The sequence below is a fragment of the Protopterus annectens genome, chromosome 4.part0, assembly GCF_019279795.1.
Source record: "Protopterus annectens isolate FY-2018-M chromosome 4.part0, PAN1.0, whole genome shotgun sequence".
Lineage (NCBI taxonomy): Eukaryota > Metazoa > Chordata > Ceratodontiformes > Protopteridae > Protopterus > Protopterus annectens.
This window is the reverse complement of record NC_056733.1, coordinates 696,083,392-696,108,890: the sequence shown is the minus strand read 5'-3', so window position 1 is coordinate 696,108,890 and position 25,499 is coordinate 696,083,392. Positions and strand designations below refer to the sequence as shown.

The window sequence follows — 25,499 nt, the reverse complement described above, 5'->3', positions numbered from 1 at the left end:
ACATTCCACACTACATACATGTAATCACATACTTCACATCACTATATATATTTCATTTAACACCAGCATATCAAATTTTCTACTGCTAATGAAATATCAATGGATATCAGCTACTTTAATATTGTACAGAATATTAAATGCATGGGTATACATAGCAATGTCAGGTCATTTACTTTTGCCTCTTCATGATGTTTTGCATTAAACCTGCCTGTCTTGTTACAATTATACATTATTCTTTCTTGTCTCTTTCTCACATTACTAACTGCTTACTTTTCCCCCATTTATTTCACATGGTTATATCAAGGGTTTTAGATATGGTCACATGATTTTGGAAAGCATAATCCAAGAAATCCCTTAAATTAATTAATGGAATAACACAGAACAATATATTTTGATTTGGGATGCTTACATTAATGATATTTTAAACAGAGTAGGATTACCTCTCCCTTCACAAATTTGTATCTCAGCTGGGTAGGAACAATAAAGTATTTTCAAGCTTATTTTACTTTTATTTATTTATTTATTTATCCTTTGGTGGCCAGGTAGTTACACTAGGCTGGTAGCCTGTTTTCAGGGGAGACCTAAGGCAATACTTATACTAGTAGGGGAAATTTGGCTAGGGCATTGGGGAACTAACTTCTCCTCCACTTTGGAGCTGCTAGATGGTACCAGAAGGCTCTTGTGGGCAGCAAGGAAGATGCCTAGAAGAAGCAGCAGCATGGAGGAGGAGTGAAAAGCTATAGGATGTTTGGAGATGGAAAGTAAGAATTTGCAGGAAATAATGTTTAGTGTGCAGGTTCGATATGTGAACGAAGATTCCTGTGTGGTAGATGTTACAACTGAACATGTTTAGCTGTCTCCATGGAAAAGAAAGTAAGAGAGTCCGTTGAAGAGATGCACTTAACAGAGCTGTTGTCAGAAGGGCTTGGAGATGGATGATCTGTTAAAAATAATTGAGCAGGATGAACCAGGTGACAGTTCCGCTGTTTCATGAAGTGAGATGGCAGAAAACTTTTTTGTAAGTGCTGAGGACAGTGGTGGAAAAAGAACTAGGTGATATGTCAGCAGAAAATGCAGAAGTTAAAAATTATGGAACAGTGTCAGGAAGTAAAGGAGGAAAGCAACAACAAACAGAGAAGGTGTCTGGTTTTGTGGCCGCAGGTAATGCAGTAACTAAAACATATGCAGCAGTGACAGTGGATAAAAAAAGGAGAGCAGCAAGAAACTGAAAAACTCTTAAAAAGATGAGAAAATCAACTGTCAGAATAAGAAGAAAAATGGCAGTGTAATAAACAGATATTATGTATAGGATAATTTGAAACTTCTGGCTTTTAAAGCTCAAGAAATTCATTTTTATACATATATTGGGAAAGAGACTTTTTGTGACTTAACATTTGAAACTGATGAAAAGATGATGAAATTTCTGGAACTGTGTAAGAAAAAGAAGGACATTTATCCATGGAACAGTTGTTTGTTTTCTGGTAATAAATGTTAAATGTTACTTTGCTGTTTAATACTGACAAACTAGAAGAAAATGATGTCATAAATGCATGCAGGGTCTGTGTGAAGATGCTGATAATATTATGAAATTCAGAGATGAGAGAAACTTATGGAATGAAGGATGGAGGTTGGAAGCTGTTTTAAAATATGAAAAAAATATGGTGAAACTCTTGTCAAGTGTTATTTTGTGGCTGGTTACACATTAAGGTATGCTGGCTAGCCAAAATCATGTTACTTCGTGAGGACTTTTCTCATTTAATTAACTATTGTAATCAGTGTGGAGAGAAAGGACATACAGCAAAAAGGTGTGTGCCTGATTGCTGGTTGTGTAACAAAAGGGGCCCTTTTGGATGGTCGTCAAGCGGAAACAGTAAATAATGAAAAAAGGGGAAATAGAAGAAAAATACTTGAGGAAGGACAACAAGAAACCAATGGAGATGGTAAACTAGGTGAAGAAGAAACTGTAGAAGAAGAAAAAAAGTATGAATGGGAAAACTGAGGACAGAGAATGTATGCAGAAATGAGAGATCAGGAGAAAGGATTGATACTAATATTTTTTTGAAATTTTAGCTAGTGAAAAATCTGATTCTGAGGATCAAGGATTATTTGTACAAAAATCCAGGAAAAATATTCAGTTGGAGAAAGTGTAAAAATAAGAAAGTGAAAATATAAAAATATTTCCCCTAAACTTAAAAGAAGGAATATCAATAATTTTAGAGTGCTTTCAATAAATGTGAACAGTATTAGTAACACTGTAAGAAGGATAGGGTTACTGTAATGGTGTGATAAATGTGATGTGGATTTTATTCTGTTATATAATTTAAGATTCCTGACAAATAAGGAAAAACTGCAAACACAAAAATTATGGGGTAGAAATATAACTTGGAACTTAGGAACTGAACGTTTTTCTGGAGTAGCTGCTTTTTGTAACAAAAGGCATTAATAAAGACAGGAAGGTTAACTGCTGTAGATGTGAAGTAGAGCAAACATGTTTATAGAATTATCACATTGTACGCTTATATAACTAGCAAGGAAATAGAGAATCTGTTTAATCAAATATTCAATTATGTGGTGGTTAACATGAAAATTATAATTGTAGGGGGACTTTAATTATGATTTCAGTGGAAAATATAAAAAGAAAGAGAAAGATGTAAAAAATACAGGAAGTGATAAAATGTAGTAAATTAGCTGTGTGGAACAAAAATTCATGGACTTATAGAAGGGGCCACTTGGATCTGACATTGATTATTTGGTATTATTGGAGTGCTTGGGGGTAGCAGATGGTGATACAGTTGTGACAGATTTTTCAGGCCATTTAGCAACATGGATGGAAGTGATATAAGAATGGGATTATATTAAAATAGGAAAGGGAATAAAAAGAATAAATGAGAAATTATGGGATGAAAATGAAGAGAGGGAAGTACTGCAATTATGGAAGAATCAAATAACTGTGAAGGACTTCTATAAAAACTGGTCTAAATGGTGGACTGAATTTAAAAAAAGTATATATTTTTTTCCAACTGCAAAATGATGTAAGAAAGGAAGAGAAAGTGAAGTATAGTAAAATGTATAGAAATGTTTTAGAGAATTCAGAGAATAATACAAGAAACTATTATGATATAGAAAAAGAAAAAAAATCAAGAAAAAAAATAAGGCATTACTGTTTAAGCAACAATATTATTTACAAGTAAGAAGGGAGGATATATCTGCAAATCTAAGTAAAATAGTAAAGAAGGATACTAGTATAATGAGGGAAATCCTTGTAGTAAATGGCCGCAAAGCACTTTGAGAGCGGTAAAAACACTTTTTAGTAAACCAAAATAACAAATAGATAAGAGCTATCGTCAAGAACCTTCTCAACTTCATCAGATAAGAGCAAATCCAGGAAACACTCTTAAGTACATCCTGCAAGAGCATTAATTAAGTAATAAACCAATCCCATCACACTGACCAAAAAGGACCTCCCTGAACTCATGAATATTCATGAAATGCAATCATAAAAATATTCTTAAAAAGACACTCTTTAAAACCAGCATTTAAATGACATTAACAAGAGCAAAGATGCTGAAAAAATATATAAATACAAATACATGCATAATGTATAAAATTTATAAAATGGTGTTTATATATAAAAGAAAGTATATATAAAAATGTATATACATATTTTTTATATTTTTTATTTTTATATATATTTTACCTTTCCATTGCTTTTAGTTTTAACAGGCAAGCAATGGAGAGTGAATCATTTAATCCTGGCCATTGCCCCGCATTTAGGCGGACCTGCCAGATTAATTCTTTCTTTTCCAAAAGCAGCCCCCGTGGGCCACATCTTGTATCCAAGTCAACAGTGTCCACAATGAAAAATTTGAAAGAGTGGTCTGATTTTTTTGTGTAGTGTTTACTCAAGGCATTTGTGGATTTACCAAGTCTGCTATCCCTTAAATGCTCATAAATTCAGTTTTTAAATTTCCTCTCAGTCTTTCTGATATAGAAACATTTACATGAGTTACACACTGCACAATAAACAACTCTTTCATTATGACAGTACACCTTCTTATTCACCTGTATTTTAAACCCATTCACCAATAATTCATGGCCTTACATCACAAAACAACACTGAGCATAGGAACCGCATTTTTCATAGCCTCTGCATGTACAATGTTTCTGTTAGACTCTAAAATGCATTTCAGGTTCATCTCTCTCTTAAAAACAATATTTGGTTTAGTTCCAACACATTCTCTGATATCCCTATCATTAAGCAATATGGCCCAATTTTTGAATAAAATATCTAACACAGCCTTACTGTTACTATGAAAAGTAGTAATAAAAGCACATTTAAAAGTTAAATTCTGTTCAACATTGGATTGGGTCAAGTCATTTCCTACTCCATTAACCAAATAGCCATCAATAGGGGGCATGCCCTGGGCAGGTATCACCTCATGGTGACCTAACAAGGGTTTAAAAAAACCTCTTTCTCTTTTGTTGACCAATCATGACTTCATTAAGGAGCCATAATGGGTAGCCCCTCTTGCAAAACATAGCTTTCAGATGGTCACACTCATTTAAGAAGTTATCAAACAAACTAACCATCTGGGCTCCCCTTACAAATTGGCCCTTTAATATCCCCCTTTTTTTTTTAATGGGTGCGCACTATCAAAATGCAGAAAGCTGTTTGAATAGGTTGCTTTCCTATGAATTTGTGCTAAAAAGGCCTTCAACTGACTCTCTTTCTTCAGTAAGATGTCCAAATATGCTATTTGTTCACTGTTAACCTCATGTGTGAACTTTAAAAAAAACTGGTTGTGCCATTGATATATTCTAAAAATAGAGGGCTCTCTTCTCTCAGACCATTCCAACAAATAAAGACATCATCCAAGAACCATGTATACAATGTACAGAACTTAAACCATGGGGTATTTATTAAAAATCTCCTTTCCCATTCCAACATTATTATGTTGGCATACAAACCACCGCACGCTGACCCCATTGCCACACCTTTAATTTGTAAAAACAGTTCATTATTGAATAGAATGAAATTATTTGTGAGTACTAGTTCTAATAAAGTCTCATAGGTGTTAACCAGTGGCCGGGAAAGACCCTTGCCCACCAAAAATTCACAAAACCATTCCATGCCTACGGTATGCAGTATTATTGTATATAAATCTCTGACATCGATTGTGATGAAACTGTTTCATCAAATTCTAATACATTAATCCTTTTCAAAAAGTCCATTTGATGGAAGGCCATGAATTCTTGGTGAATGGTTTTAAAATACAGGTGAATAAGAAGGTGTACTGTCATACTGAAAGAGATGTTTATTGTGCAGTTTGTAACTCATGTGAATGTTTCTATATCGGAAAGACTGACAGGAAATTTAAAAACAGAATTTATGAGCATTTAAGGGATATCAGACTTGGTAAATCCACAAATGCCTTGAGTAAACACTGCACAGAAAAATCAGACCACTCTTTCAAATTTTTCATTGTGGACACTGTTGACTTGGATAAAAGAGGTGGCCCATAGGGGCTGCTTTTGGAAAAGAAAGAATTAATCTGGCAGGTCCACCTAAATGCGGTACAATGGCCAGGATTAAATGATTCACTCTCCATTGCTTGCCTGTTAAAACTAAAAGGAATGGAAAGGTAAACTATATAAAAAATAAAAAATATAAAAAATATTTATATACATTTTTTATATATACTTTCATTTTTATATAAACACCATTTTATAGATTTTATACATTATGTGTATATTTGTATTTATATTTATTTTCAGCATCTTTGCACTTGTTAATGTCATTTAAATGCTGGTTTTAAAGAGTGTCTTTTTAAGAATATTTTTATGATTGCATTTCATGAATATTCATGAGTTCAGGGATGTCCTTTTTAATCAGTGTGATGGGATTGGTTTATTACTTAATTAATGCTCTTGCAGGATGTACCTAAGAGTGTTTCCTGGATTTGCTCTTATCTGATGAAGTTGAGAAGGTTCTTGATGAAAGCGCTTATCTATTTGTTATTTTGGTTTAATAAAAAGTGGTGTTACCGCTCTCAAAGTGCTTTGCAGCCGTTTACTACAAGGATTTATTTGAGTTGCTGAAGTGTGTGGTTCCAGGAGTGCTGACTTTGTTTTTCTACAGTTTGTGAACTTTTGTGCTTTTTTATAATGAGGGGAAATGACAAATGTAAAAGGAAAAAAAAAAAGAACATAATAGCAAATTATTAGTATTGTAGTACAGCATGTGGAAAATAAGTGTAAGAGTAAAGTGAGAACAGAAAGTACAAAAAAAAAAATTCCAAAATGAGTTAAGGAAGAATTGAAAAAAGAAACTACTATTAATGAATTTGATAATGCACTTACAAAAGTAAAGTCTGATTTGTATCAGGCCAAATGGTATAGGGTATGGAATGTACAAGACATTAATGGATTGACACAGAGAGTGTTTTGTAAATGTATTGAATGAATGGTTGAAGGAAAGGTTTGTTTATGTAGAGTTATATAGTGGGATATTAAAATTTAAATGGAAGGAGGATGAGAAGAAGGAAATAAAAAAATGGAGACATATCACACTAAATAACACATATGCTAGATATATAATGCAAAAGGAGGTGGCAATTCCAGTAGTTTTCGCATATGCAGACAATAAAGTTTTAGCTAACTATGAAGAAAATATAGATGAGGGAATTGTTGGTTTGTTTTTTCTGAATGGATGATTAATGGAAATGGGAATGACCTTGAATAAAGATAAAAGTAAGGGTTTGGGTGATGTGAACATTGGGGGCGGTGTGTATTTTTTAATGACTGAGTGACAAAGTTTGGGGAAAATGATGTAGTTATAATACAAGGCAGGGTTTGATAAAAGAAATTAAACAAATATGTCTTCAGTAGAGGATGTATAGATTAACATTCAAGAAAAAGGTGTATCTGGTAAATTCTGCATTAATGGGAAAATGGTATATATATGTCAAATGTTTACATGATCCGAGAAAAACAAGAAAAGGAAATTGTTCAACTGGTATTTTCTTTTATATGAGGTTCAATATTAAATCCAGTGAAAAGAGGTGTGTTGAATATGAATAAAGATGAAGGGGGATTGGGGTTATTAAATCCAGTTTTTTATTCTACTTCTTTAAATTTGTAAAGAGTATTAAAGTGGGTAAAGGAAGAGATTGAGAAATTAATAGTGACAATGTTTAAATATAAGTAAACTACTAACATGGAAATAAAAATTAATGATATAGAGAAAGACGGAAGTGGTACAATAATGTGAGAAATCAATATTATTTTGTAAACACATGGAAAAATTTACTAGAAGTGATTAAAGCCATTAACGTAAGGAGAAATGGTACACCAAGATAGCAGAGTGACAGGATTTCCTACGGTGACTAGTATTAAATAAGTTATCAGTAAAAGGGAATATGCCATATAAAAATAAAGTTAAAAACTAGTGTATCTATTTTGTGGGAGGAAGAAACAACAGAACATGTGCTTTAAACTGTAAAAGAGTGATGAAACTGGAAAAAGTTATTTAAATGTTTTGAGAACATTAATGATATAAACAATAAATGTATGAATATGATTATGTATAGCTATCATAAGAAGAAGAAGAAAGAATATGTGAGAAGGGTAGATAAGAATTTATTTTATGTAATATGGGTTATTTGGAATAAAAGACTGAATGACATTTCATTTAATAAGAAATTAAGTTTGGCAGCTATATTGTGAACAATTAGATTATGGTTGTGGAAGAAGGAGTGTGGATCAATTATGGAAGAATAACACTGAGAATGATATAAGAAACAGTCTGAACCAAGAACCAATGCTCACCAACAAATTACAAAAGGAAGAGAAAGCACCCGGCCAAAGTAGAGGTGCTGTAAGCAAAACGATAGTCCAACCACAAATGAAATAAATGTGATGATACGAGGCCAATAAACGCTCCAGTGGATACACCAAATGTATTTTATTAACACAAAAAACAATGCGTCGACCTAGGTTTCGTCCGTCTCCACGGACTTCTTCAGAACACAATAACACACAAAGTAAGCCGCTTAAATAATCAAATTAATCAACCAGTCAATTAACATGATTGTGTAACATGGTTAATAAATACATAATTTAAAATCGAAACCGAGATTAAAAGAGACATAAACAATGTTGTTTGCCCTCGAAGCAATGAATTAAAAACGTTTAAAAACATTTAATGAATGCAGAACATTATGTCCTAAAATAAAATGTAACCTCTGGTAATCCACTGGAGCGTTTATTGGCCTCGTATCATCACATTTATTTCCTTTGTGGTTGGACTATCGTTTTGGTTACAGCACCTCTACTTCGGCCGGGTGCTTTCTCTTCCTTTTGTAATTTGTTAATGATATAAGAAAAATGATAAATAGTGAAAGAAACTAGAAATGTGTATATATGTGCCGGTATGTATATGCATTTTGTAAATATGTAAATAATGTTTTTAATGTTGTTTTAAATAAAGGACCCCTACTCTTTTCTTTAGGTGCTGAGGGATCATTTACATCCATCTGAGCTACCACCAACTCAGGTAGATGGGACCTCAATTTCATGTCTCATTTGATTCCCCTTATGCTGCACTGCAGTGTCAGCAATCCATCTACCTGGTGTGAGAATAGAACCCACAGACTTCTGCAAACAAAGGTGGGTGTGATACCGGTTGCACCACTGACAGTATGTTACAAAACAGTACTGTGGAACAACGAGTCTATATTATATATTCGAATGCTTAAAAGTTCGAATCACTAAAGATTGAACTTTAGTGATCAAACTTTTAAATGTTCAAATATATTAAAAAAAATGAATATTTAAAAAAAAAAAATTAAAGGGTTTAAGCAGATGGGCAAGCCCCCCTGCACCCCACACACCCCGCACTACTTAAATATACCAACTCCGAGATCCACTTCAGTGTGCTACGTGCGGAAATGGAAAATGTCCCATTTCCTACACTGTAGCTCGATCTTGGAGTCGGTATAATTAAGTAGCAGGGGGGTGTGGGGGGTACAGGGTGGCTTGCCCCTCTGCTTACACCCTTTAGTTTTTCTTTTTTTTTTCTTTTTTTAATATATTCGAACTTTTCAAAGTTCGATCACTAAAGTTCGATCTTTTGTGATTCGAACTTTTAAGCATTCGAATATATAATATAGACCCGGAGCCACACAAAATTAAAATGCAGGTGTATGGCTTTTCATTGCGGGACAGTACAGTGCCATGTATCAGTAACATTGCTTAATCAGGGCTGAGATGGGTAAGAGCCATATATTGTACTGTATTTCCTGCTGCATGTCTGTGCATTCATGCATGCATTTGCAATCTCTCCTTCACACAGACACAATCACACACACACCACACAGGTGTGTGGATATATATATATATATAGATATATAGATATATAGATATATATATATATATATATATATATATATATATATATAGCTATAGATATAAATAAATATATATATATATATATATATATATATATATATATATATATATTATATATATATATACACAGATACATATATCTACATAAATATATAGATATACATACAACAAACATGCACATACTCTATCCCTCCTATATTTCTATCTTTCATTGTCTATGGCAGTACCTTCCAGATATGAACATCACAACAATTTATAGAATCAGTACACATATGTAATTTAAATCAGTGAACACATTTCTTACTTGTAAAAGTTGAATTTCGGGAAATGGATGCTGTTCTTGACGAAAATGGTGAAGTTCTCTAAGTGCTGTTCTAAATTCTCACTGGAATAACAAGTAGAAAGTTATTGAAAAGTGCCACTCAAAACAACTGGAGCAGAAAAGAAATACACCAGGCAATTTACTATGTCTGAAAACATGACACACATTCAGTACATATAAGACTGACAGAAGAACCAGAAAGCAACAAAGTCTAATACATACATTTTCTATTAGCCAACCATATGATATGTCACAAGATTACAGTACAAGACTGCACAAACAACACACAGCACAAACAAACAAGGAAACTCATGTCAAAATCCCATGAAACTTGCATACCACCTGCTATTTATCATATTAAGTCAGACACTGATTTATAAAAGAGCAAAGGCAAGTATTTGTATTATATGAAAATAGAGCATTCACACCTTTTTTTACCCTTATACCAGAATCTCAGTGTTGATATATTTAAGAAACATAGAAGTCCTTCCACTAATCTAATTTCCTCTGACACTTGAGAAAGAAGCTTTCTATTTATTTGAATTTGAGAACTAGATAGTCCCAATGAGCCCTTGTCTCATTTTTAGGGGACACCATAGGGGTGATTAAATTTCCCATTTGGAAAAAAGTACAAATGTAAGTACATGTATTCCAGTACAACATAGTAATCTCATAAGAACATAAGCAGGAAGGTATACGAATAATAAATTAAGAAAAATACCCATGAATATGTGGTAGGTTCCATTTAAGTTCAAAACACCTCCAGACCTACAAGAGGTATATTTTGCCTGTTCACTTCAGATACAACTGAAAATCTAGTATCCATCAATGCATCAAAATTAGAGATGCCTATCAAATAACCATATCAGTGTCACCTGCTCTCAAAAGATTTGTCAGACATGAGAACTTTTCAAAATAAATATTTCTTCTTCTTCTTTCGGCTGCTCCCGTTAGGGGTCGCCGCAACAGATCAACTGTTTCCATTTCTTCCTGTCCTCTGCATCTTGCTCTGTCACACCAACCACCTGCATGTCCTCTCTCACCACATCCATAAACCTTATCTTAGGCCTTCCTCTTTTCCTGTTACCTGGCAGCTTCATCCTTAGCATCTTTTTCCCAATATACTCTACATCCCTCCTCAGCACATGTCCAAACCAACGTAATCGTGCCTCTCTGGCTTTGTCTCCAAACCTACCAACCTGGGCTGACCCTCTATTCCTAATCCTGTCCATCCTCGTCACACCCAGTGCAAATATTAACATCTTCAACTCTGCCACGTCAAGCTCTGACTCCTGCCTTTTTGTCAATGCCACTGTCTCCAACCCATATAACATAGCTGCTCTCACTACCCTCTTGTAGACCATCCCTTTCACTCTTACTGCTACTCGTCTGTCACAAATCACTCCTGACACTCTTCTCCACCCACTCCATCCTGCCTGTACTCTCTTCTTCACCTCTCTTCCACACTCACCATTACTCTGAACTGTTGATCCCAAGTACTTAAACTCATTCACCTTTGCCACCTCTACTCCCTGCATCCACACCATTCCTCTATCCTCCCTCTCATTCACACACATATATTCTGTCTTAGTCCTGCTGACCTTCATTCCTCTTCTCTCTAGAGCATATCTCCACCTCTCCAGGGTCTCCTCCACCTGTTCCCTACGCTCACTACAGATCACAATGTCATCTGCAAACATCATAGTCCACGGGGACTCCTGTCTGATCTCGTCTGTCAACCTGTCCATCACCATTGCAAATAAGAAAGGGCTCAGAGCTGATCCTTCATGTGATCCCACCTCCACCTTAAACACATCTGTCACTCCCACCGCAGACCTCACCGCTGTCATACTACCCTCGTACATATCCTGTACCACTCTTACATACTTCTCTGACACTCCTGACTTCCTCATACAATACCACAACTCCTCTCTAGGCACCCTGTCATATGCTTTCTCTAAATCCACAAAGACACAATGCAACTCCTTCTGACCTTCTCTGTACTTTTCCATCAACACTCTCAGAGCAAACATCACAACTGTAGTGCTCTTTCTTGGCATGAAACCATACTGCTGAGCACTAATCATCACCTCCCTTTTTAACCTAGCTTCCACTACTCTTTCCCATAACTTCATGCTGTGACTGATCAGTTTAATCCCTCTGTAGTTACTACAGCTCTGCACATCACCCTTATTCTTAAAAATTGGTACCAAATCACTTTTTCTCCATTCCTCAGGCATCCTCTGACTTTCCAAGATTTCATTAAACAATCTAGTTAAAAACTCCACTGCCATTTCACCTAAACACCTCCATGCTTCCACAGGTATGTTATCGGGATCAACAGTCTTTCCATTCTTCATCCTCTTCATAGCTATCCTTACTTCCTCCTTGCTAATCCACTGCACTTCATGATTCACTATCCGCACATCATGCAAACTTCTCTCCCTCTCATTCTCTTCATTCATCAGCCCCTCAAAGTACTCTTTCCATCTGCTCAACACACTCTCCTTGCTTGTGAGTATGTTTCCCTCATTATCCTTTATCACCCTTACCTGCTGCAAATCTTTACTAGCTCTGTCCCTCTGTCTAGCCAATCGGTACAGGTCCTTTTCTCCCTCCTTAGTGTCCAACCTTTTATACAACTCTTCATACGCCTTATCCTTAGCCTTCGCCACCTCTCTCTTTGCCATGCACCTCATCTCCTTATACTCATCTACTTTCTTCATCTCTTTTACAATCCCACTTCTTCTTCGCCAACCTCTTTCTCTGTATACTCTCCTGTACTTCTTCATTCCATCACCAGGTCTCCTTGTCCTCCTTCCTCTTTCCAGATGTCACACCAAGCACCTTTCTAGCCATCTCTCTTACTAGCTCTGCTGTAGTTACCCAGCTATTTGGTAACTCTTCACTGCCACCCAGTGCCTGTCTTAACTCTTCCCTGAACATCACCTCACAATTACCCTTTTTCAATTTCCACCATTTGATCCTTGGTGCTGCCCTCACACTCATCCTCCTCTTCTTGATCACCAATGTCATCCTACAAACCACCATCCTATGCTGCCTAACTACACTTTCCCCTGTCACCACTTTACAGTCTCCAATCTCCTGCAGATTGGCCCTTCTACATAAGATATAATCCACCTGTGTGCATCTTCCTCCACTCTTGTATGTCAACCTATGCTCCTCCCTCTTGTTAAAATACTTATTCACCACAGCCATGTCCATCCTTTTCGCAAAATCCACTACCATCTGACCTTCTGCATTCCTTTGCTTAACACCATACCTACCCAAAAGAAATATTTAATATATTTAATATATAACATAACCAATAAACTCAGTACCCCCTCCAGCATGGATCAGTGACACAGAGAGATAGAGCCCTTATTGTTACTCAGGTGACCCAGGTTTGATTCAATGTTAAGAAGCCAGATATGGCGGGAGAGAAAAGAAAAAACATGGCTTATTTGCTTTTCCCAAGGTGGTGGGTATGGTTGCTGGTGTTCAGGGAATGCATGGGAATTGAGGAAACCAGCATGAGGGGAAGAGGATGGGGCTTTTTGTTGATAATGTCCCTTGTGAGGGACAAAAAGAACAGACAACCCAGTATTCAGCCACCTCTGGCTCCATAAGCTAGATGTTCATGGGGTGGTAGGCATCTGTCAGCATGGCACATCTTGACTTGGCAATATTTGCCCACTCTTCCTTGCAAAAGTGCTCCATATCCTTCAGATTGCGAGGGTATCTCTTGCGCACAGCCCTCTTCATGTCACCCCACAGATTTTCTATTGGGTTGAGGTCTGGGCTCTGGCTGTGCAATTCCAAAACTTTAATTTTCTTCTGGTGAAGCCATTCTTTTGGTAATTTGGATGTATGCTTGGGGTCATTGTCATGTTGAAAGGTGAAATTCCTCTTCATCTTCAGCTTTCTAGCAAGACGCCTGAAGGGTTTGGGCCAAAAGTGACTGGTATCTGGAACTGTACATAATTCCCTCCACCTTGACCAAAGCCCCAGTTTCAGCTGAAGAAAAGCAACCCCAAAGAATGATACTGCCACCATCATGCTTCACCATGGAGATGGTGTTCTTTTGGTGATGTGAAGTGTTGTTTTTTTCGACAAATGTACCTTTTGGAATTGTGGCCAAAAAGTTCAACCTTCTTCTCATCAATCTATAACACATTTTTCCACATGCTTTTCAGAGACTTGATGTATTGTTTTGCAAATTTTAGCTGGGCCTGGATGCTTTTCTGTGTAAGAAAAAGCTTCCGTCTTGCAACCCTACCCCTTAGTCCAGACATATGGAGAATACGGGAAATTGTTGTCACATGTAGTACACAACCAGTACTTGCCAGAAATTCCTGAAGCTCCCTAAGTGTTGCTGTAGGTATCTTGGCAGCCTCCCTGACCAGTTTTTGTCTTGTCTTTTCATCATTTTTGGAGGGAAGTCCAGTTCTTTGCAACGTCACTGTCATCCCATATTTTCCCCATTTTTTATGACTGTCTTCACTGTGTTCCATGGTACATCCAATGCTGTGGAAATTTTTTTGTACCCTTCTCCTGACTGATACCTTTCAACAATGAGATCCCTTTGATGCTCTGTAAGCTCTCTGTGAACCATGGCTTTGGCTGGATCAGACAACTGAGCAAATGTCAGGAAAATCCTACTAGGACAGCTGAACTTTATTTGGGGTTAATCAGAGTCTCTTCAATTGATGGTAGGTGTGTACCCAAGAAAACTGAATGCTGTAATTAAATCAAAAGGTGCTTCAACAAAGTATTAGCTTAAGGGCGTGCACACTTATGCAACCAGCGTATTGTACTTTTTTTTTTTTCTCTATTTTTTTTCCCTAACAGATTTGCTTGTTTTTCAATTGAATTGTACAGGTTAGAGGTCACATTAAAGGTGGGAAAAGTTTTGAAATGATTAATTGTGGTCTCATTTTTTTGAATCACAAAAACCTGGCATTTTAACAGGGGTGTTTCAACTTTTTATATCCTCTCTCTCTCTCTCTCTCTCTCTCTCTATATATATATATATATATATATATATATATCTATATACACACACACACACATATATATATATATATATATATATATATATGTATATATATATATATATATATATATATATATACATATATATATATATATATATATATATATATATATACGCGTATGTACATGGGTTTACTTCTAAATTTTGGATCAAATTTTGAAATTTTGAACCGTTGAAATGGAGATTGCCATACAATGCGTAACAGTATATTTACCATTTTCCTAGCTGTAGTGTGATGTTTGAACTGATATATTTAATTAGCAGGGGGTGTGGGGGGCACAGCTTCCCATGTGGGGGGTGCAGGGGGGAACTGCCCACTGCAAAATGTAAAAAAAAATGTTTTTGTTTTTATTTTTTTTAACTTACATTTTGATGTTTCAATACTTCAATCTTATGGTCACAACCATAAGAAATTTGAAGTTTTGAAACTTCGAAATTTAGAAGCAGACCCATGCATATATATATATATATATATATATATATATATATATATATATATATATATATATATATATATATATATATATATATATATATATATTAATAAAGTCAAAAAAATATATTTCATGCAGGTGCGAGATGGCCACAACTTCTTCCGTCGTACTGGAATCTTCCACACAAAATGTATCCAAACTTCACTGTTCTCAAAGCAAACGCAACCAATGTAATTGAGCAAATAATTTATTCGTGCACAGTGAGCGCTTTCACCCGAAGGCTTTTTCAAACTATTACACTCATCATCATCCACATTAAATTTAAATAGGACAATAAAAACATACTATTGGTTGTCATAAGTTCATCTAATTTACATACCAAATTAGTTAAAAGCAATTCAAGCGCTCGGACTTAAAATGTATAAATAGGTGTACTCTAAAAGTTATTAACCAGTCTGCACATATGCCAAAGTACAAAGCATAGTTCCAGAGGCACAAAATATATTGTGAGCACATACACATCTTTGTGCTAGAGGACAGCCCTAAGGTTACAAGAGTAACTTACTCCTACACTAGTGGGGATGAATATTACCTATAATATATAAGATATGAAACCTACAAGCCCATCCTAATGAAGACAGCTATAAACACAATAGTCTAAAACAATACTATTTAGAAAGCTGCTGTGATTTATGCTATAGGTGCTGTAATTTAGGAGTAAGTTTAGATGTGTTTGTAGGAAGTAGAATGTGAAGCGTATGGAAGAATGACTTGGTTTAGCATATGATTACTAAGGGTTTATTTGAGTGCTACGTTTTATTATTGCCTGTATTAGTTTTTATGATTTATGTGGTTAGGTTTACGGTTTTATTGTTTGTGTGTTATATATGAAGAAAAATTTTTAATATACATTTTAAGTCCGAGCGCTTGAATTGCTTTTAACTAATTTGGTATGTAAATTAGATGAACTTATGACAACCAATAGTATGTTTTTATTGTCCTATTTAAATTTAATGTGGATGATGATGAGTGTAATAGTCTGAAAAAGCCTTCGGGTGAAAGCGCTCACTGTGCACGAATAAATTATTTGCTCAATTACATTGGTTGCGTTTGCTTTGAGAACAGTGAAGTTTGGATACATTTTGTGTGGAAGATTCCAGTACGACGGAAGAAGTTGTGGCCATCTCGCACCTGCATGAAATATATTTTTTTGACTTTATTTCTATTGTTCCAGGCAGGAGCGTTGATCTTTTGGGTGGTTTGTGTTTCATATATATATATATTACTTTAAATTGCTGATAAACTCTGATTAACAGAAGACATCAGGTTTATCAGCAATCAGTACCATCAAAGCAAAAAACATCTAACTAAAGTGACTGCAGCTGTAAAGAAACTCATTACATTTGCAATCACGTAGAACAAGTAAGAACTTAGTTTTTATATGGGGTGGCTTTGCCTCTCAAACTCTCACTGTGGGGGATCTACCCCAATAACCCTGGAAATTAAATAAACTAACTGCACGGTTCTGCAACCACAAAGAAAGATGTAAATTCCTCAAGTTTACTTTCACTAGCAACTAAATGAACAAAAATAGCAGCAAAGCGATATATATGTGCCAGAACAAAACCAATGGCACTCATAATGTCTGCATCTATGTGTGTGTGTGTGTGTGTGTGTGTGTGTGTGTGTGTGTGTGTGTGTGTGTGTGTGTGTGTGTGTGTGTGGTGTGTTTGCTTGTATGTCAGTGTAAGTGTGTGTGTCTATATTGATATTATTAAATATTTATAGAACTTTCATTTTGGATATAAAATTTTTGGCCCAAAACAATTACATATCCTACACTAATTTTGAAATATTTAGTAGAAAAATATTTTCCATCAAAAATATAAAAAAGCACATACTAATAATAGAACAAATGGAAAACAAGCTAACAGATATCCCATTCTTTAGGCATAATAATTTTCTTCAGGGTGAGTGTTACAACGGGGAAATAATGCACCTTCCAGGGGTGGAGAGGCCTTCTGCATTGTGAGTCTCATAACACCCATGGGTGGTCTGTAATTTCCCTATAGCACCTGCCCTGCCAGGCATTATTCCTTGTGTGTTACAATGTATTTGTACTTCTTCACTCAGTTTCTAACAGTTTACAAAAGCTTATTTACAGTGTTTTTAAATCAACAACTGTTGCTGTTTATTTATATTATTGTTATTGCCTGAAATTATGGTGGTTTTACATTTCATGTTTTTAAATACTTCCTCATAAAATCATGTTTATGTCTATTCTGTAGTTAGCCTGAACATAGTTCGGTTCTATAATATGCAAGTAAGTTAAACAATTAGAAAAGTTTCACTGCCACGATAATTTTGTTGTGCAGATGGGTCAGTTAAGGTGAGCTGATAGTCAACCACAAAAGTATTAATTGTTCACCCAGACTAGAGCACTGCTAAACTTCTGTTAGAAATCATTGTTGACTCCTGTCCAATTGGTCTGTCAAGTCTGATATTTGGAGTCAGACATACACAGTGTTTACAGCTCATAACCAGATGACAAGGAAAAATACAACAAGGTTTAAAATCCACAAGGCAAGCTCTCCAGTAAATAATACATGGATGAATTTGTAGAGAACAACTTGCATTCCAGAAATAATGCTCTACATGTTACCACTTATCTTCCTCCTAACCTGCCTTATTTCTTGCACACACTGTTTCTCTGTATACTGTTTGCTGTGCCTTATACTTATAAATCAGTCTACAGTGTCATGTATCCTGCTAGATTAACCCTTACTAGTAATCTCTGCTGATGGTGCTCAGTACACTCAGACCACTACACATTATGTGATTTCATGTTTAATTTGTTGAACTTCTGAGGTACTGTGTGGCTTTCATTCATTGTTTTATTTATTATTCATATGTCCTAACTGGGTGGAAGGCTTGATCTTGACACATACTTTTCAAGCATGACCCAGGCTTAATATGGCATATGCACAAAGAATAACTAAGTGCAAATAGTAACAAATAACAGTAATGATATACAACAACATTTTACAGTAAATTCACAGTAACATTTACAAATGTAGTGAGCAATATTTTAAGGGCATTAGAAGGATAAGCAATAAATGTATGTTAAGTGGCTAGAAGCAGAAATTGTTTAAGACAAACTATTAAGAAAGTAATATAGTGCATGTATCACTTCATTTCTTGCTCTCTAATGAAATATGTGAGGTCACTGACATAGTTATTAAATAATCAAAGTCAGTTCACATGAGATGAAACAATTAATTATATTAGTGAATGTAATAGTGACATGAATTAATATAACAATTCAGTTATTCTTTTTAATATGCTTAGAAAAAAAGTAGAACTAAGGCAGGTTCCAAATGCAGAGCAGAATAAAGCAAAGCAAACTAATAACTGTGCAGGCTGGTTTGCATATACCACCAGACAGCTGAGGTTAGTTAACTAGACATCAAAATATTATCAAAAGGTAAAAAGATGAGCAGTCAGTGGTTGTCCTTCCTTTATCACAGAGAAGAAGTAGGTGGTAGTGCACACCTCCTGAGGGAGTCTGAGATTGTAAGGAAAGGGAAGGATAGGAGCTTAAAGCAGTGGTTTGCATGACAGTGCACAGCACATGGCATTAGCATCCATGCACACCTGGTGTTCAAATGCTAATAAGTCATACCTGTCAGACATTGAGAGCAGCAGTGTGCAGGTGTCATTGTGTGATGGGAGCTTTTCCTTCTACTACCTGACTTCCTGCTGAGTCTTCACAAAGGATCTGAATAACTTTGAAGACCAGTTAAATGAATGGTTATATTAATCCTGATTTAGAGACAGTAGATAAGGGGAAAGAATGTGACATCACCACAGTGCAGAAAGCCGGGGAGAATAAACAAGAAAACGTCTTAAACACAAAAGATGTACTTGTAAGAAAAAAATATATATTGGTTAAATTTATTTTTGTCAAAGGAATATTCATTATAATCAGTACAGTGAAACTAATCCACTAAAAGTATACCAGAAAGTGGACTACTTTTTCTAAGTGCTAAATTCAGTACTTTCAGATCCTCATGTAGGGGGCTGCATCCTCTGCACCGTCGTATCTTATAAGATCCTCCCTGAGGTCACTGTACATCAGAGAAGAGGGATGTTATGCTCATTATAGGTGTCTTGGTGAACTGAGACAGAAAATACACACACACACACACACACACACACACACACACACACACACACACGAAAGCTGTGATGTTCATCATGCAGCAGAATGGAAAACATAGTTTATAGCAATTTCAGTCTCCAGCCCTCTAGCCAAACAGATTGCTCCTGCTATGTCCTAATCATTGAAATCAAGTTCAGTGAATCTCACTTCCTCATTGCAACTCACTATCACCATAATGTCTGTGGCTTTACTGATTTGGACTTATCTGCCAGAGTTCATAAAATCGAGTTTTCTTACCAGTCCTCAGTCTTAATTCAGAAAGTGTAACTGCATTTTCAATAAAGCAATGGTTGTAGTTATACACAATCAGTACACTAAGCTGCATAAAAAATGAGATTTGTATACTGAAAAAATGGCCATTACTTGTTTTCATAACTGAATGCATGTATATGTATATGTGTGTGTGTGTGTGTGTGTGTGTGTGTGTGTGTGTGTGTGTGTGTGTGTGTGTGCATATATACTAGTTTAATGATCAGTAGCACCTTTATAAGCCTAGCCACACAGCCCACCCAATTGTGTCCCTATGTATCATGGGCATTTATTGGGGGGGGGCATTTTAAGAAGTTTCTAAAGATATTGTGGGGGCTATGTCAGTTTGGGCATAGTTACTGTCTGCCTCTGTCTATCGGAAACATGGGACCCAAACTAGGGGTGAATTTCTGATTTCCCATCCATTGGTTAAAGTTACCCTTATATAGGGTTAAGGAGGGACTCTGCTTCACATGGATGGGGAGCCTGTTCTAGAGCATGGGGTTCTCTGAGGCACATATGTGCCTCACCAATATTTCCTATTTATGTTGCAAGAAAAATTTAAATCCTTGACTGTAATGATTCTGATGCTGTTCATTTTGTGGATGTGGAAAAGGTCCATCAGAGTTGGATCTAAGAATGGCCTGTATGCAGGCATAGATATTCTCTCAGTAACCTGTGGGAGACCATGTATGTGTTTTGTTTAATTTAGCTCCAGTATTTGCTGGGGATTGTTTATTCCTTGCAAACTATGTAGTATATTATTTTTCTGTTGGAAAGTGTGTTAACTTTATGTATCGACCATGGGGAGTTTTTTTGAATTTCCTAATATATTTGAGTCAGCTTCATTCATTCATCCTTTCATTCATTCAGTATATGATAGAATTTGTCCATTACGTCTGATGCTGCTTTTGTAAGCATGCTGTATAATAGACCACAGTTATAATTGTCTTGTACATTGTTAATTTATTTATTTTATTTTTATTTTACATTTGTTTACCGGGTTAGTCCGACTGGATACATATCCCTTTTCAGCAGAGACCCGGGGAGAAAAGCTCCACATATGAAAAGAAACAATAAACACTACATAAAACAACATAAGCAGCAATAATAGTATACAGAGTTCAGAGGTACTTATTAACAAATACTCTATATTCAATACAACAAATACATGATGAGTAAATACCCAGATATACAGGTAGGTAATAAGTAATGAGGTTTGAGCTTAAGATCACCAGGGAGAAGGATATATGATCTTTCACAGGTTAATTCTATGGTTATACGGGGGGGGGCAGTCTATGAGGGACAAACGTGTTTGGAGAATAGGTTTAAAGGGATCTAGAGAGATTTAAGGTGAAGAGTCCTTTAGATAATTGTGTGTGAGTGGTAGACAGTTATATGGTCAGCCAGGATTGTAACAAGGGCATAGCCAGTGGGACTTAAGTAGAGACTTGAGACTAGTTTTAAACTGGCTGAGGGAAGTTGTCAGTCTTAGGTTATTAGGAAGGGAATTCCAGAGCCTTCCAATAGAATTTGCGTAGATAGCATCACCTCCAAAGTTATTTGATTTCATGGTTTGTACCAGGACACTATTAGAAGATCGGAGGCAGTTAAGGTTGGAGTAGGGGGTCAGGAGTTTGTTCAGAGAGGGGGGGGTTTCTGGTTCCTTAATTATTTTAAATGCTTCTGTAAGTTGGTTGAATTTAAGAAGGTTAGGTAATTCTAACCATTCCAGTTTCTTTAGGTTGTGGCAGTGATGAGTACGGTAAGGTGAGCCAGTGACAAATCTAGCGATATGGTTATAGACAACTGAGAGTTTGTTGAGCTCATTTTTATTAAGGAAGGATAGGACAGGGGAGGCATACAGTAGGGTGGAGAGAATAATTAATAATTTCATCATTACCATTTCATAATTCCTCAAATTTGGGCTTTTAGTAGTTGTGACCTTACTTAGTCTAAGACCTAATTATAAGTATCTGACTTATAGGACACCCCATAGGGAATGGAAAGACCACATATTAGTAAGTGCAAGATCTAAAACATTGCTGCTTCTTTTGGGCTCCATACTATTTGTTCCAAGTTATTTTTAACAAACGCTATTAAAATCTGGATGCATGCAATATTTATTATCTAGTTAGATGACCTCTACTAAAATGTATTGGCTATGCATATGTTTATTATTTTATTTTTATTTTACATTTGTTGACCGGGCTAGTCTAACTGGATACATGTCCATTTTCAGTAGAGGCCCGAGGAGAAAAGCTCCAGAAAAACATTTATACAAAATAAAGATTAATATTGGAAATTACATTAGCAATTTTAAACATTGAAAAACAGAGTATGGAGGGAAAAAAATATTAAAATTCTATGCAAACCTTTGTAAACAGGAGAGAAATAGGAATGTTGGAGAGGAAGTAGGTAGAAGAGAGGAGAAGTCCTAGAGCAAGGAAATGAGATCAGTAATCTACATTAGTGGGGTAAAGGGTCAAAGTGGACCCTAGGGAGTAGGAAGATAGAAGTGAAGGAGGAGGCAGTTAGTCAGGGTTTGTGCAGGGGCATATCCAGTGAGATTTTAGGTGAAGTTTGAGTCTTAGTTTAAAGAGAGAAAGGGATGGCATTTGAGTTAGGTCTGTTGGTAGGAGGTTCCATTGTTTACCAACAGTATTTGAGAAAATGCTATCACCTGACAAGTTATTAGACTTCATAGTACAGACAAGTAATCTAGCAGAGGAACGAAGTGAAGTTAGATTTGTGTATGGGGTGATAAGGTTAGTGAGAATCAGAGTATTTTTAGGTTGATAAAAGATTTTATGAGCAATGATGAGTTGAGAAAATGTTAGTAAGTTAGGTAATTCAAGCCAGTTGAGTTGCTTAAGATTAAGACAATGGTGTGTTTTGTATGGGTTGCTGGTAGCAAACCTGGCGATATTGTTATAGGCATGAGAAATTTTTGGAGGTTAGTTCTTTTAAATTAGTATAAATAGATGAAGCATAGAGAAGTGTAGAGATTAAGTGAGAGTGGGCAATGGTGGTTCTGGCTTGAGGAGTAAGGAAAGGTTTGATTCTGTATAAGGAACCAATTTTTCTGTTCACTGCTTGAATGGTGTAAACTGAAATATCTTCCAAAAATAGGAATGTTTCAGAATTACCCAAATTGTTGTTTAGAGTTCTATCATTCACAACAAGTGCCATCCTCATCTCATTGTATTTGCACTTATTTTCGGGTCTATATCATAATAGACACTAAAACAGGAAATGTTATGTCAACTCAAATGTTCGAAATCTGAAAACAGCAAAGGAACAGATCAACAAATTTTTTTCCCACAGAATAAATTTGCAGATCCAAATAAAAAAGAGTATACAGTCAAAATTAACTGGGGAAACATCAAGTATACCAACTAGATGTGTGGAGAAAACACAAACTGGTACAGCAAATTTTTTCCCTGGGAAAAATTTTGCTAATCCATTCCTTCGCTGTTTTCAGCTTTTGGACTTTGAAGTTTGATATATCAGCGCTTGCTATTTTTAGCTTTCGCTAATGTGATATCATTTTCAAGTATCTGTCTTCAGAATTTGAATGTTAGCTGAAAAGAGCCATTTGGGATTCAGACACTAACATTCAGAGGATCAGACACTAAATTATCATTCTGGGACAGTATTTTCTGAAAGATGCTTCATATCCAGGTGCATCTCACATAGAGTGGGAGTACTTAAGATTGTTGAACCTTAGATAAGGAATGACCACCTTGTATGTTTCACTATGAGCTTGCAGTCTTTGTAGTTTAATTGTCACATAGGTTCATAGGTTCATAGATTAGTACTAAGCTAACTGCCCTTAGAGCCATTTAACCTAGCCAGATCCCTTGTGAGACTCAAATACACTTGCGTTTGTAATGCAAACACCTTAACCATTAAACCTCAATGCCATGTTGACCCAAGCATGCAGGGCATAGTTTTTTTCCTTGCAAATCCTGTGTCATAAGAAAAACAACAGCAGTGCTGGAAGGAGGGATAGTGAACTTCAAGGGTTTATATTCTCCTGGATATGTAATTTCAACAGCTATCAGTTAAATAGTGCATTTTCAAGAATCTGCAATGTATTTCAGATCAACATATCTTTGCAGATTTGATTAAAATATATAAGTAAAATAAAAAGTGCATAAAATATCTTAGTCAGACAGTCTGAATAAAGGAGTCAATTTTTATAACTTTTCCACTTTGTAATAAATAGATGTGAAAAAGATAAATAATAGAACACTTTTGTACTTTACGACAGGAAGTTTCAAAGTCATGTGACAGATGTGAAGGTCATCAAGCTTAGTATCGCAATATGTCTTGATTATGGACACTATATTCAGAACAATGGCAACATTAGTGAATGTACTTCATTACAATTATAGAAATGGTGAGGACTGTGAATGAGGATGGGTGTTCAATAAAAGTGCTTCAGTCTAACAAACATTATACACTGAATTTTCATCTGCACATGTCAGTGTGCACTGAAGTTTCTTATTTATTCAACAAAAACTTTAACTGAGGTTGTACCAGAATTAAATGTAGAATATGAAGAAAAATCTATTAATTGAGCTGCTGGCAAGATCCAGTAAAGTCTGCTCCTACACTGACACTTCAGCCTTTTGTCAATATGTTGACATTAGATATGGCTTAAATAAAAACTAAGCACTAACTGTACTACAATTTAAATAAACAATATAAAGCATTTGGATGGATATAGGAATTAAAATAAAATGAATCTTCATAAAGACAGATGGAGTATGGTAGACATATCAGTAAGATTTTGATAGAAATAGAAATAATGTTTCTGGATGCTGATGACTATAAAGGGATAGCATTGCTTGATATTCATAGAAGTTATACAGAGAGTGACAACATACTCACAAATCTTTTACTTTAGATTTACATAATTTATGAAGTGTTAAATATTTTATACCAGCTGAATAGAATAAGGTCAATTGTGTCAAGCAAATTTTAATGCAGTGTATTTTTATTTATATAGGTTCATAGGTTCATAGGTTCATACTAGGCTATCTGCCCTAGGGCATTTATAAGCCTAGCCAGAGTGTGTTTGGCTTTCGCCACCCATTTTAAATTAATTTTGCTATGCCCTTTTTGAGGTTAGTATACTGTGCCTCTGTCTAACAGTGACACAGAAGTGATACCGGGGTAAACCCTCGATCTCCCATCCACTCATCAAGATTCCTCTTGAAGAGAGTCAATGAGGACTCTGCCTAACCTGGACTGGGATTTTATTCCAGAGTGAAAGGAGCCTCTGGGTTATGAATCTGTCCCTCAGCATGTCCTATTTATTTCAGTGCTGAGGTTCAAGTCTCTCGGCCGTAGCTCGATGGGATTTAGATTTTCTGAGGTGCAGCATGTCCATTAATTCCGGGTTGGACATGGCTTTATCGTCAGGCACAGATCGCCTCTGAACAGGCGGTATGCCACTGAGTAGAGCTGGAGTTTCTTTAACCGGGCAGCATATGGCATCTGTTTGAGCCCTTTGATCCTCTTGGTGAGGTACTTTTGGGGTCTTTCCAGTTGCTGCAGGTGTCTGGTAAGGTACATCCCAAAGGGGCATTGTGCTCAATTATGGGCCTGATGAGGGATGAGTAAAGAGGCACGATGACCTCCCTGATCTAGATGTGAATCCCTTCATGATTAGGTGGGCTATATAAAATGTTTTCTAACCACTTTGGCCAGTGTTTGTCAAATGAGAGATTGCTATCAACTTGGGTCCCCAGGTCCTAATTACTTCTTCTGTACTTAATGGATTACCACCTATGTGGT

General features: G+C 35.9%; 1 protein-coding gene across 2 annotated transcripts in view; it reads right to left on the bottom strand.

Moving 5' to 3' along the window:
• The window catches only part of LOC122799534 (P2X purinoceptor 2-like), a 409,405-nt gene that overhangs the window by 249,420 nt on the left and 134,486 nt on the right, over nt 1-25,499 (bottom strand). For both annotated transcript variants that reach the window (XM_044068664.1, XM_044068663.1), the window contains exon 6: nt 9,713-9,793. In XM_044068664.1, the coding sequence (XP_043924599.1) occupies nt 9,713-9,793 (81 nt within the window). The remainder of the gene's footprint in view (nt 1-9,712; nt 9,794-25,499) is intronic.